The sequence below is a fragment of the Chiloscyllium punctatum genome, chromosome 48 (assembly GCF_047496795.1).
Source record: "Chiloscyllium punctatum isolate Juve2018m chromosome 48, sChiPun1.3, whole genome shotgun sequence".
NCBI classification, from domain to species: domain Eukaryota; kingdom Metazoa; phylum Chordata; class Chondrichthyes; order Orectolobiformes; family Hemiscylliidae; genus Chiloscyllium; species Chiloscyllium punctatum.
Window position 1 is genome coordinate 55183302 of NC_092786.1, and position 12450 is coordinate 55195751.

Here is a 12450-nt window from a genome sequence, read left to right on the forward strand (position 1 = left end):
AAGGGATACCGGCCCCTTTGGAGTTATGTTCTCCAATGATTGCGCAATGATCAGCCCCATTAATGAATCGCAGATACTGAAGCAGTAAAAAAAAAACCCAAGTATCACAAGGTCAATGATGACAGAATGGCGATATGGCAACAACCTGGATGGACCATGACATTTCTCTCTCTGATGGTCAAACCAAACTCTTCACCTGCCAATGAAGGTTATCCTCAAAGAATGTTACTGTAGCATCATCAGTAAACAGAGAATAAATAAAGATCCAAAGCAATGGTGTCACTTATTCTGAACACACAATAGCAGTACTAAAAGACTGAAAAATCTTGAAGATGCAACTGTTGAAAGAAGTAGTATTGTCACTTTCTTAAAGCTATCTTGCCTCAGTTTCTAGTGATCCTGCTTTTCAAGACCCATCTAGGACAGAGTCATAGAGAGGTACAACACAGAAACAGACCCTTTGGTCCAACTGGTCCATGCCGATCAGATGTCCAAATTAATCTTGTCTCATTTGCCAGCATTTGGCCATTATCCCTCCAAACCCTCCCTATTCATATACCCATCCAGATGTCTTTTAAATGTTGCAATTGTACCAGCCTCCAATAATTCCTCTGGCAGCTCATTCCATGCACGCAACACTCTCTGCGTGAAAAGATTGCCCCTTGGGTCGTTTTTGTATCTTTCCCCTCTCACCTTAAACCTATGCCTGCTAGTTTTGGACTCCCCTACCTCAGGGAAAAGACCTTGTCTATTTACCCTATCCATGCCTCTTATGATTTTATAAACCTCTATAAAGTCACCCCTCAGTCTCTGACACTCCAGGGAAAATAGCCCCAGCCTACTCAGCCTCTCCCTATAGCTCAAACACTGCAACCATGGCAACATCCTTGTAAATCCTTTCTGCACCCTTTCAAGATTCAAAACAACTTTCCTAAAGCAGGAAGAGTAGAATTGCACATAGTATTCCAAAGGTGGCCTAACCAATGTGCTGTACAGCCGAAACTCCTATACTCAATACTCTGACCAATAAAAGCAAACTTCCAAACACCTTCGTCACTATCCTATCTATCTGGGCCTCTACTTCAAGGACTATGAACCTGTGCTCCAAGTCTCTTTGTTCAGCAACACTCCCAGGACATTACCATTAACTGTATAAGTCCTGCCCTGATTTGCCTTTCCAAAATGCAGCACCTTGCATTTATCTAAATTAAACTCCATCTGCCATTCTTCGGCTCATTGACCCATCTGATCAAGATTCCTTTGTAATCGGAGGTAACCTTCTTTGCTGTCCACGACACCTGCAATTTTGGTGTCATCTGCAAACTTACTAACCATACTTCTTAAGTTCACATCTAAATCATTTTATATGAATGACAAAAAAAAAGTGGACCCAGCACTGATCCTTCATAAAGTTTTACAGCATGGAAACAGATCCCTCAGACCAACCAGTTCACACTGACCATAACGCCAAACGAAACTTGTCTCGCCTGCCTGCTCCTGGCCCATATCTCTGCAAACGCTTTCTATTCATGTACTTACCTAAATGTCTTTTAAATGTTGCAACTGTACCCCCATTCACCACTTCCTCCAGAAGTTTATTCCACACACTGTAAAACAGTTGAGTCCATAAACTTACATTGGTGCTTGTGTGACATCGGTGAGAAAGTATTATATTGTGGGATACTGTGTCTTTTGACTAAGATGTTAAATCGATGCCCTGTATACCCATTCAATTCCACTGCATTATGCAAATTGGAAAATATTGTTTTGGTGGGCTCACAAACATGTCACACCAATCAAAACAGATTTGAATAAGTAATTTATGTTTGAATCGGTTTACTGTATACAAAATGGCCACTGTCCTGCAACAAACTACACTCGCATAGCACCTTTAACATAATAAGTCATCCACTGGCATTTCAGAGGAAAGAACAGAACAAGCGACGGGAGAATTAATAGCAAAGTCGACCATAATCTCATGTAAACAGATAGATGTGAAAAGAGAGGTCACTAGATTAGCATTCAAGAACTAAGATTCAAATCCCACCTTGGCAGATGATGAAATATGATTTCAACCAAACAAAATCTTGCAAGAAAAAAAGCTTGCTTAGTGGCGACCATTAGCTACAGGAGTAAAATTAGGCCATTCAGCCCATTGAGTGTGCCATTTGATCATGACAGATATATTTGTCAACCCCATTGTCCTGCCTTTTCCCTTTAACCTTTGATTCCCTTCCTAATCAAAAATCCGAATTAGACTTGACCTCCACACCCTTCTGCGACAATAAATTTCACAGATTCACCATCCTCTGGCTGAAGAAATCCTTCCTCATCTCAGTTCTAAAGGGTCATCCCTTCCCTCTGAGACTGTGCCCTCGGGTTCAGTATAAACTATATAAAACTGTCATTTGATGTAAAAATCCACCTGGTTCACTAATGTCCTTTAGGAAAAGAAATTTGCCGTCCTTATCTGATCAGGACTACATGCGAATCCAGAGCAATACAGTTGACCTTTAACTGTCTAGGCAATAAATGCTGGCCTAGCAAGTGATGCCTATATTCAAAGAACAAATAAAAGAAAGAAATCAAACATACCTCAACATAACATAAGGAACAGTAGTTGGCCATTTAGCTCTTTGAGTCTGCATCACCTTTCCACAAGATCATGGCCAATCTACATCAACTCCAATTTCGCACACTATCCCCAAATCCTAACACAAAACAAACTACACCAGACAGCTGGAAGATCTGTCAGAATTGAAGAGGTCAGGGAAGTGGGAGGGTGAGAATAAACAGGAAGCCAGAGTCACCATCAGAAACTCAGGAAATGTATTCTACGGACCAATATTTATACAAGTGTATGACTCAATGTAGTTGCGTGTTGTGAAGATGGCAATAAATGGGTTGAGGTAATGATGGATTACTGCTGAATTCCAGCTCTTGTTTTCCACCACTGGAGGCTGACCCTTCAGATCTAACATTTATAAAGCCTGAAGAACTTTTCTAAAATGTTGTCTTCCTGGTAATGTTCTCTTCTCTTTCACCATGTGTTCACTCATTTCTTTTTGGAGCCCCCGTTAACCCTTCCAAAAGATGTTAAATGAGAGGAACACTGTAGAAATACAAGTTATCACTGTACAAGAGGTCATTAAAATGCCTCAATGCTCAAAAGATGACCTCACTCTCACTGGCTCTTCATTTAGCAAAAATTGTCACCATCGAAGCTAACGAAAAAGGATTAATTTTACTAAAAAGTAAATAAGTGAATTAAGCAATTAAGTGGATTGAGAACAAGTCGTTAACATTACCGGTGTTCCTGAGTCAGCAGTGATCAACAACAACAATCTTCCTTGTATTCCTGCCTTTAATGTAACAAAGCATCTCTCAGCATTTGACAGAAGAACAGCATTAGGAATGGTCAAGTAATCCAGTGCAGAGAGATTACTAAATATTATGAAACCTGGAGCTTTGAGAAGGTTCTGTCCTCATTAAAATAGCTCGCTGTTCAAGATAAATCATAGGAATACGAGAACAGGAGGAGCTGATCTCATTCTCAAGTGTATGCTGTTTTTCAATGAACAACAATCCAGCTTGATTTCCTATCGTTTGCTTCAATACCCTTGGCTAACCAAAATGTATCTTTTGGAGTTTTAAAATTACTAATTGGTAAATGGCCATTTACAGGAGTGGGGCGGGTCAAACTTTCTGCCATAATGTGTGAAGAATTGTTTTCTAATTTCACTCCTGAAAAAGATCTGGTCCCAACTGTTTGACTGTGCCTCCAGTGCTATTTCCCCAATTTAGGATTGATTAACAGAGACTGTTATTTCCTGGTTCATCTAGAGTATCTTGAAATAAAAAGATGATCATTGAGGTCAGACACCAAATTCAACCAACACCTGTCCTTTGGTAACATGAATTTGCTTCAACAGGGTGACTTTACCTGATGTGGCAATGCTAATGTTAGCGATTGTAACATATGAAACTGGGCATGAATATTGTGAAATTGAAGAAGCCAAGCTTGAATGCTTCCATGCTACATTGTCCAGTCACTTACTTGCACAAAGCACATGTGGAACAGCTAAGGCAGTGTTTAAAAATTAAAATTAGAAATCTTCCAAAACAGCTAGAACTGTACTATTAAAAGAAAAATTCAACAAAGCATGATTAATTGCTCCTACCCCTTTCTCTGACATGTGCCAATCCACCTCAAAGTATATTCACCAACTTTGTAACAGTTTTGGCTTTGCACAGTTGCTAAACTGGTGTATGCAAATTGAGTATTAAGATGACTCCAGGTCATGGAGCAGTTTTCTACGTGTCAGCCTAATACTACACTACTCCTGAGAGACTAGAACATGCCTTTGTCTTCACCCTAAACACATGCCTTTTAATGGGAAAGCAAAAGCTGACCTCATGGTAAAATCCATCACTTTGCAAATCATTAACAGCTCCCAAAACCAAGTAGCTCTGACCCTCTACCGGTGGATATGAGGTCAGAGGCACTTTAATCAGTTCCTCACTATTAATATCAGTTATAGTATAAGATTACACCACGATAGTGTTTCAGTGCCAGTCTGGTCACATCTTGACTGCACCATGTGCTTATGACATCACAGCATGGGCTAACAAACTGGGTTCTACAATCTCTACAGGGTTCATGGTAACCCCAGCAGCCTGTCTGCCCGTCCAGAGCTTTGTACATTCTCCCCATAAACAATGATGCTGAGTCTACTTATCTTTTAACTCTCTTATTAACCCTGTTTCATGTGGACGCTGTGCTATAATAAAGAGGTGTTTCTTCCAATAGCAGCATTTTTTTTTGTCTGGATCAGCCAGCCTCCAATAGGTAGTCACTGAGTGTATGCTATTATTTGGGGCTGAGGGGGTGCCCAAATGTCCACCGACATTAGAGCAGCATCCCAGCCTCTGAATCCCGTTCCAGGACTCAACAGCCTCAAACAACGTGCCCTCTAAGCGCTACAGTCACAGTGCAAGATTCCGTGGAGACTTTCTCAGCATTGATTCCCAGTTTTAGAATTCACTGCCGTGGATGGATGTTGGATGCCCAGCAGAAAAAAACTGAGGAAACGTTGGCCATGGAAGAGGCCCATTGTAACATGCCCAAATTGTTCTCAGCCTGTAAATCCTTCTTCCAACACATGACAATGGCAGGCACCATGAACAGGAGAGATTCTTAGTCGCCCAGGTAATGGGAAAACAGTTGGATCTTCTCCCATCAATAGTTCCAGGCTCCAATGCACATATGTTGCCAATGTAACTGAAGCCTCCTAAGTGACACACCACCACAAACCCCAGGCGTATATGAAAAAAAAGTGTCACGGTGCTTCCCCCACACACACGCAGATACAATACTTAGACACACATCACAGTTACCTTGGTACAGATAACTTATTAACGTTGCTCACTTAACAAGCCATCTAAACGTACAGTGCCACTCTACAACAGGCAAACCATCCTACTCTGCGTCCTAAGGGTACATCTAAGTGCAACTTCCAACTGTCAAATAACACGCTGGGCGAGAGCAGTTGCACACAAAACATTCCATGCTGAATGCAGGTGGCTTTTTGACATTCCTCACCTTCCTTAACCCTCAGTTCCAGACATCCAAAATAAACTCAAAAAGGAGACACCAAACTCGAATAAAATTTGGGTTGCGTCAACAGCAAAATTCTGGAATTCACTTTTGAAATTGAAAAAAGAATTCCTTTTAAAAGACAATTTGTTCGTCTGGAAAGTCCTATCTCTTTCAAGAATTTTTTTTTTCATTACCAGAATTTTCTTTTGAAATCAAAACACAGCGTCTTTACCTGGGGATGGTTATGCATTTCGTGTTAATACTCTGCGTGGTAATTGCTTTCTCCAACTCGTCCAACTGGCCGGTTTTCTTCAGCTTTTTCACCAAACTTTTAACCGCTTTCTCACACCATTTCTCCTCCTGGCCGTTTTGTTCTCCTTTCTTCCAGCCCAGGAGACGTTTGACAATCGGTGGAGTGAAAGGCAGGATCGAAGACATTTCCTGCACGGGCTGGCTTATTCCGTCTTTAATATTTAAACAAAAAACAACAAAAATAAACTCTATTTAAAAAAAAACACGCACGCACAAACTCCGAGCCCAAGATCGCGTTCCCTCAAAACTTTTCCGAAGTTTCTTCAAAACTTTTCCTCAGTCTGACTGCAGCCCGGCCGCACCACCCCTCCTGAAAGGGGGAGGTGGGGGGGCGCGAGCTCCGTAACCCTCCGCTCCCTCAATCGAGTGCCTCCGCCTATCTTGGCCTTGCCGTCGGTAAACGCGCCGGCTTCCCTCCCCCACCCCCTCCTTTCACGTTTTACGCAAGCTGGGGAAAATTCAAAGGGAGGGAAGTTACTTTTTTTTCTCTCTCTCTCCCCCCCGGGTTAAAACAAAAAAAGTTGCTCCTGTTTTTTTTAAAGTCTGCTGCTGAAATCACTCCGCCGGAGTTGGTGGGGGTGTTGATGTGATCCTCCGCCCACTCTCAGATCAACTTTCGAGAGAGTCTTGTCTGATGTAAATTACTTTACAAGCCGGCTGTAGCAGAGGAGACTGAGCAGCGAGTGTTGTGTGTGTGTGTGAGAGAGAGAGAGAGAGACAGGGAGAGAGAGAGAAAAAAGTGTTATTGCTTAGACCTACCCCCCTCCCTTTCAACACCAATCACAGAGGAGCCTGTGAAAGCTTCACGTTTAACCCAGCCCAGAATTAGAATTTCACTGAGACTCTACACATCTCCTCAAAAATGCAGCAGTAATTTCATGACCACATTCTTAAACTGACCTGTTAAATGCAAATCAGCTAGCTGGGATCAATAACCTTTTTTTTTATTGGGGTGTGGTTCATACTTGCAGAGGAATAGATTAATTGTGCTGCAGTTCATCATTGGAGTGAGGCAACCCATTTTTTAAAAATTACATTTTAGTCTGTTTTCATTTCCCAAGCAAAATGGTTGCTACTAAATCTGGTCCAGTTAGTTATATTCTCACTGAAGGCTGAGAGGTTGGAGGTCTGGGTTCCCTGCTTTTCAAACTGGATTGGTACCCCGGTAGTTTGCTGACTTGTTCAAATTGTTATCTTTCTGATGACACATTTCTCTCCAATTTTCTGGTTAACCAATCGATGTGAAACCAAGATGCCACGTGTTGCTGATAAAAATGAATAAGCTGTAATAAAAGTTTTTTTTAGAAAAGTGGAGTTGAGGTTTAACAAAACAACTGTGATCTGATTGAATGGCAAAACAGACTCGATGGGCTGAATGTTCATCTGCTCTTATGTCTTATGCACTTCTGCTCTTATGTCTTATGGCTTTAACGTTATGCAAAACATCTAAATCATGAGCAGTACATGGGGAACATCTCAGAGTAAACAGCTATTTTAATCAGCCTGTTGAAACACAAGTATGACACACCTTTAGGCCAGGTGAACCTGGACCTTCTGGACCAGAATTGGGATGTTAAGACGGTATCATGATTTACACCCACATCTGTATAGGACAATGGATTAACAATCCACCACCTTAACCTTGGGCACCACTTTGTTACACACTGATTCAATAAACTCTGCCTAAATGATAAAGATTGTCCTCTGCTGAGCGGTCTAAGATATTGAAGAAGACAAGGAAGTTCTCCTGAGATCGCTGTGCCCAACCAGTCACACGTCCCACCAACCAGCAACGCACTCCCTCCTTGCCAATCACTGCAAAAATAAAACCTTTCATTGCTGTTTGTTAGATATTGTCAACACTAAATGGTAATGAGTGTTGACAGCAATCAGTGGATTCTGTAAGTCAGCAAGATATGTCAATGATGTGATGAAGTATTGGATGAACGTGAGAATTCCTCCAATTGAAATGATCATGCACATAGGAATAAAAATAGGAAATAAAGCTTCATTTATACATTCTCAACCTCGGGATTCCCTGAGCATCTTACAACAAATAAAGTACTTTTGAAGTGTAATCACTATTGTAATGTAGGAAATGCAGCAGCCAATGTCTGCACAGCAAAATCCCACAAACAACTTTGTGACAATGAACAGCTAATCTCTTTTTGTGATGTGGATTGAGGGATAAATATCGGACAGGACATCTGGCACAACTCCCTTGCTCAGCTTTGAAATATCACCAACGAATTTCTACATTCCACCCTGAGAGGGAACAATGGAGCCTCAGTTTAGTGTCTAATCCAAGTTGTTAATGTTATTCAAATCTAGTAAAACATCATAATTCTGTACGTATCCTTCACACCACAGTGGTAATGGCAAAATAAGAAGTAAGTGTTTTTTGCATGTTTGCATTCAGACGAGCAGAAGAAGGAAACTGAAGAGAACCCTAAAACATAGGAGAAGTAATAGGCCATTCAGCCCATCGAGTCTGCTCTGCTATTCAATGATCTAATAACCCTTAATTCCACTTTCCTGCCTTTTCCCCCAAATCCTCAATTCCCTTACTGATTAAAAATCTATCTCAGCCTTGAATGTATTGAATAACCCACCCTCGACAGTAAAGGATTCCACAGATGCACCACCCTCTGAAAGAAAAAGATTTCTCTTCATCTTTGTCCTAAATGCGTAAATACCTCTGAGATCAATACCTCTGGTCCGAGAGGTGATAAAAAATGTGATGAATATTGCTAATATCTCATTGTTTTGGTTGTAAATACAGATAGATATGAATAACATTTTAATATATTTTTTCAGATTGACCCACAAATAATGAAAACAAAATATTCCAGCTCTTGAGAGCAATTAGAGTAATTGCTCTTGAATTACTGCAGGAGATGTGGTAAAGGGCCACCTAGGTACTGTTAGGGAGGGAACGCCAGGATTTTGACTCACTGACAGTGAAGGAGGGGTGGTATACCTCCAAGCTAGGGTGGTCTCTGGCTTGGAAGGGAACTTGCAGCTGTTAATGTTCCCTTCCATCTGCTGCCTTTGTCCTTCCAGGTGTGAAAGATGGTGGGTTTGGAAGATGCTGTCAAAAGGAAGTCTTGGTGAATTTCTGCAATGCATCTTGTAGATGGTACACTCTGCTACTACTGTATGTTGGCAGTGGAACGAAAGAACATTTGACGATGCGGTGCCATTCAAGTGGGCTGCTTTGTTTTGGATGGCACCGAACTATTTGAATGTTCTTAGAGTTGCATTCATTCAGGCAACTGGGAGGTATTCCATTACGTTCCCAATATGTACCTTGTTGATGGTGGACAGTCTTAGGAAGACAGGAGGTGAATTACTCAGAATACTGCATTCAATTCTGGTCTCCCTGCCATTGGAAAGATGTTGTTAAACTTGAAAGGGTTCAGAAAAATATTTACAGTATAAGGATGTGCGGAGATTGGAGTGTCTGGGCTGTCGGGTGTGGTGGAATAGGCTGGCACTTTTTTTCCTGGGAGAGTCAGAGGCTGATGGATGACCTATAGAGGTTTATAAAATTATAAGGGGCATGGATAGGCTGAATAGATAAGGTCTTTTCCCTAAGGTGGAGAAGTTCAAAACTGGTGAGAGGGGAGAGATTTAAAAGGAACCTAAGGGGCAATTTTTCCATGCAGAGGGTGGTGCGTGTATGAAACAAGCTGCCAGAGGAGATGGTGGAGTTGGATACATTTACAACATTTGAAAGGCATATGGATGGAGATATGAATAGGAGGAGTCTTGAGCGATATGGGCCAAACGCTGGCAAATGGGGTTAGATTTATTTGGGATATCTGGTTGCTGCAGAGGAGTTGAACCGAAGGGTCTTTTCTGTGCTGTATGACCTATGACTCTATAACTGTATAATCCACAGCCTCTAACCTGCTTTTGTCGTCACAGTATGCATAAGGTGGGTCCAGTTCAGTTTCTGGTCAATGGCAACACCCAGGATCTTGATAGTGGGTGATTCAGTACAGGAAGTTCCAATGAATGTCAAAACATATAACATCAGCCCCCCAGTACAATTCTCTGAATCTCAGTAACTAAGCCCCAATATTCTGTTTCACTCCAGAATTGACCCCAGGTGGAGAACTTGTGTCAAAAAAAAAAATCCGGGTATCGGTTTGCTGCCGAGGGATCGTAAGTTCAAGATTCTCCAGGAGAAACTGAGCTCAGCATCCAGACTAATACTCCAGTGCAATACCGAGGGACTATTGCAGTGTTCGAGATGCTGGTTCTTCAATTAGGTGAAGGAACTATCCGTATATTCAGTTGACGACAAAATATCCTGTGGCTATTGAAACAAGATCAATGATTTCTTCTTGAGTCATGGACAACATTCATCCCTCAATAAATGCCAAACATCTCACTATTATTTGTGGGATCATGCTGTGCACAAAATAGCTGCTACATCCACATATGTGACAATCATGCCTGCATTTCTAAGTCATTCATTGATGTTATGTGTTATGAGAGTGTTAAAACTCTGTTTAAATTCAGGATACTTCCTTTAAACGTTAGAACAAGGCAGACTTGCCCATTCACACTTATAAAACATTAGATGTGAACTTCGGAGGAAACCATTAAAGAATTCATCTGCAGTCATCACTTCACTATGTTGACTGCAGTAGGTCATATCAAGGCAAAGTAATGCAATTGCAATTTGTAAATGTAACCTTCGGAAAACAACTTTGAACAAAATGGGAGAAAATGGCATTATGGTAAATGATCAGCTGTGATCTACTTGAAATACAGGGCAGGCAAGCCGGGCTGAATGGCCTCCTCCTACTGCTATATTACTTCCATTACAACAATGGCCTGGATTTCCTCCACTGACTCAAAGTGAGAGCTGATGAAATGAATACCTTTCAGCAACTTTACCAGCAGTGATGGTTCCACCTAATTTGAAACATTATAGCATTCTGCCATTGTCGACAGGGAACTTGCAGAACGCTTCAGAGAACATCACCGGGACACCCGCACGAAGCAACCCTATTGCCTCGTGCCTGAACACTTTAACGCCCCCTTCCACTCCACCAAGGACATGCAGGTGCTGGGCCTCCTCCATTGTCAAACCCTAACCATCCGACACCTGGAGGAAGAACACCTCATCTTCCACCTTGGGACCCTCCAACCACATGGGACTAATGTGAATTTTACCAGTTTCCTTATTTCCCCTCCCCCCACCTTATACCAGATCCAACCTTCTAATTTGGCACCGCCCTCATGACCCATCCTACCTGTCCATCTTCCTTCCTACCTATCTGCTCCACCCTCCTCTCTCACCTTCATCCATCTGTCATACTCTAAATTACCTTCCCCCCAGACCCAGCCCCCTCCCATTTAACTCTCCAAACCCCACTGGCCCATAAGCCTTATTCCTGATGAAGGGTTTCTGCCCAAAGCATCGATTCCCCTGCTCCTCCGATGCTGCCTGACCTGCTGTGCTTTTCCAGCACCACACTCTCGACTCTGATCTCCAGCATCTGCAGTCCTCAATTTCTCCTAATATTCTGGCATACCCTCACCTAAATACTCTCACCATTGACTAATTCAGTGCTCTTTTGTAATTGATACATTGCCACATATCTTGATTTTGGCATAACAAGTTGCAGATAAAGGTAATTGCAAGAAGCATAGATGTCTCTCTGTCTAGTGTCTGATCAGGCCCAAAATACAAGCTTTGTTGTCAATGGGCTTGCCCAAAGCCAATCTCTGATCTCTGGGCACGGCCCAGCAGGTTTAAATTCACAGTTGATGCTTAGCTCTGTGTTGAATTTTCAATAGATAGAGCTCCAGAGGCAAAATTAAAACTAATACTTTGCCAAGACTAAGATCAAACTGTGTGCACAATTGGAATACTGAAGACGTGGCGAGAAATTGATTGGGTAGAAATGATTTTTGCTTTGCTGAGACATTCTGAGACACAGAGAAGAATAAATAAATGATCTCTATATATTTGAATTTCAGATTTTGGTTGTCCTAGTTTAACCTGAAGTGTGCAATTCAATACTGCACAGCAACTTTTTAGAAACAATGTCAAGAACTTGGAGAGAGTTGCAGAAAAGTTTTTGAGGAAGGCAGCAGAGAGGGAGTCTTGTTAGAATAAAGATGGTGAAGAGGAAATTAAATAGAGATGTCCAAAATTATGAACTGTTTTAATAATATAAATAACAGGCAATTATTTCCAGTGATAAAATGATCAATAATCAGAAGCCACAGAACTTAGTTAATTGCAAAAAGGATCAGGGATAAAAAGGAAGCTATACAATGAATTGCTGAGATCTGCAATGTGCTGTCTGGAAACAGTGGCAGAGTCAGATTCACTGACAACTTTCAAAAAGAAATTATGTAAATACTTGAAGCTAAGAAATATTGCAAGGCTGGGAAGAAGGGATGTAGAAGTGGGACTTACCAGACAACAGTTTGCATCAGCATGATGGAATGAATGACATCCCCCATTACTCTATTAATCTAGTCTGTAATGGCTGAGAGAGGCTTCCTCTGAA

At 41.6% G+C, this 12450-nt stretch overlaps 1 protein-coding gene across 3 annotated transcripts in view; it reads right to left on the minus strand.

The window, feature by feature from the left end:
- smad3b (SMAD family member 3b) overlaps nt 1-12450 on the minus strand; it is a 134108-nt gene that overhangs the window by 108761 nt on the left and 12897 nt on the right. Inside the window, exons 1-2 of one of the 3 annotated variants that reach the window (XM_072565282.1) lie at nt 6390-6606; nt 5832-6063 (exon numbers count right to left, since the gene is read on the minus strand). In XM_072565282.1, coding sequence (XP_072421383.1) covers nt 5832-6037 — 206 coding nt within the window. In that variant the 5' untranslated portion in view covers nt 6038-6063; nt 6390-6606. Of the gene's footprint in view, nt 1-5831; nt 6342-6389; nt 6607-12450 lie in introns of those variants that run through there. The other 2 variants (XM_072565283.1, XM_072565284.1) reach the window with 2 other exon arrangements.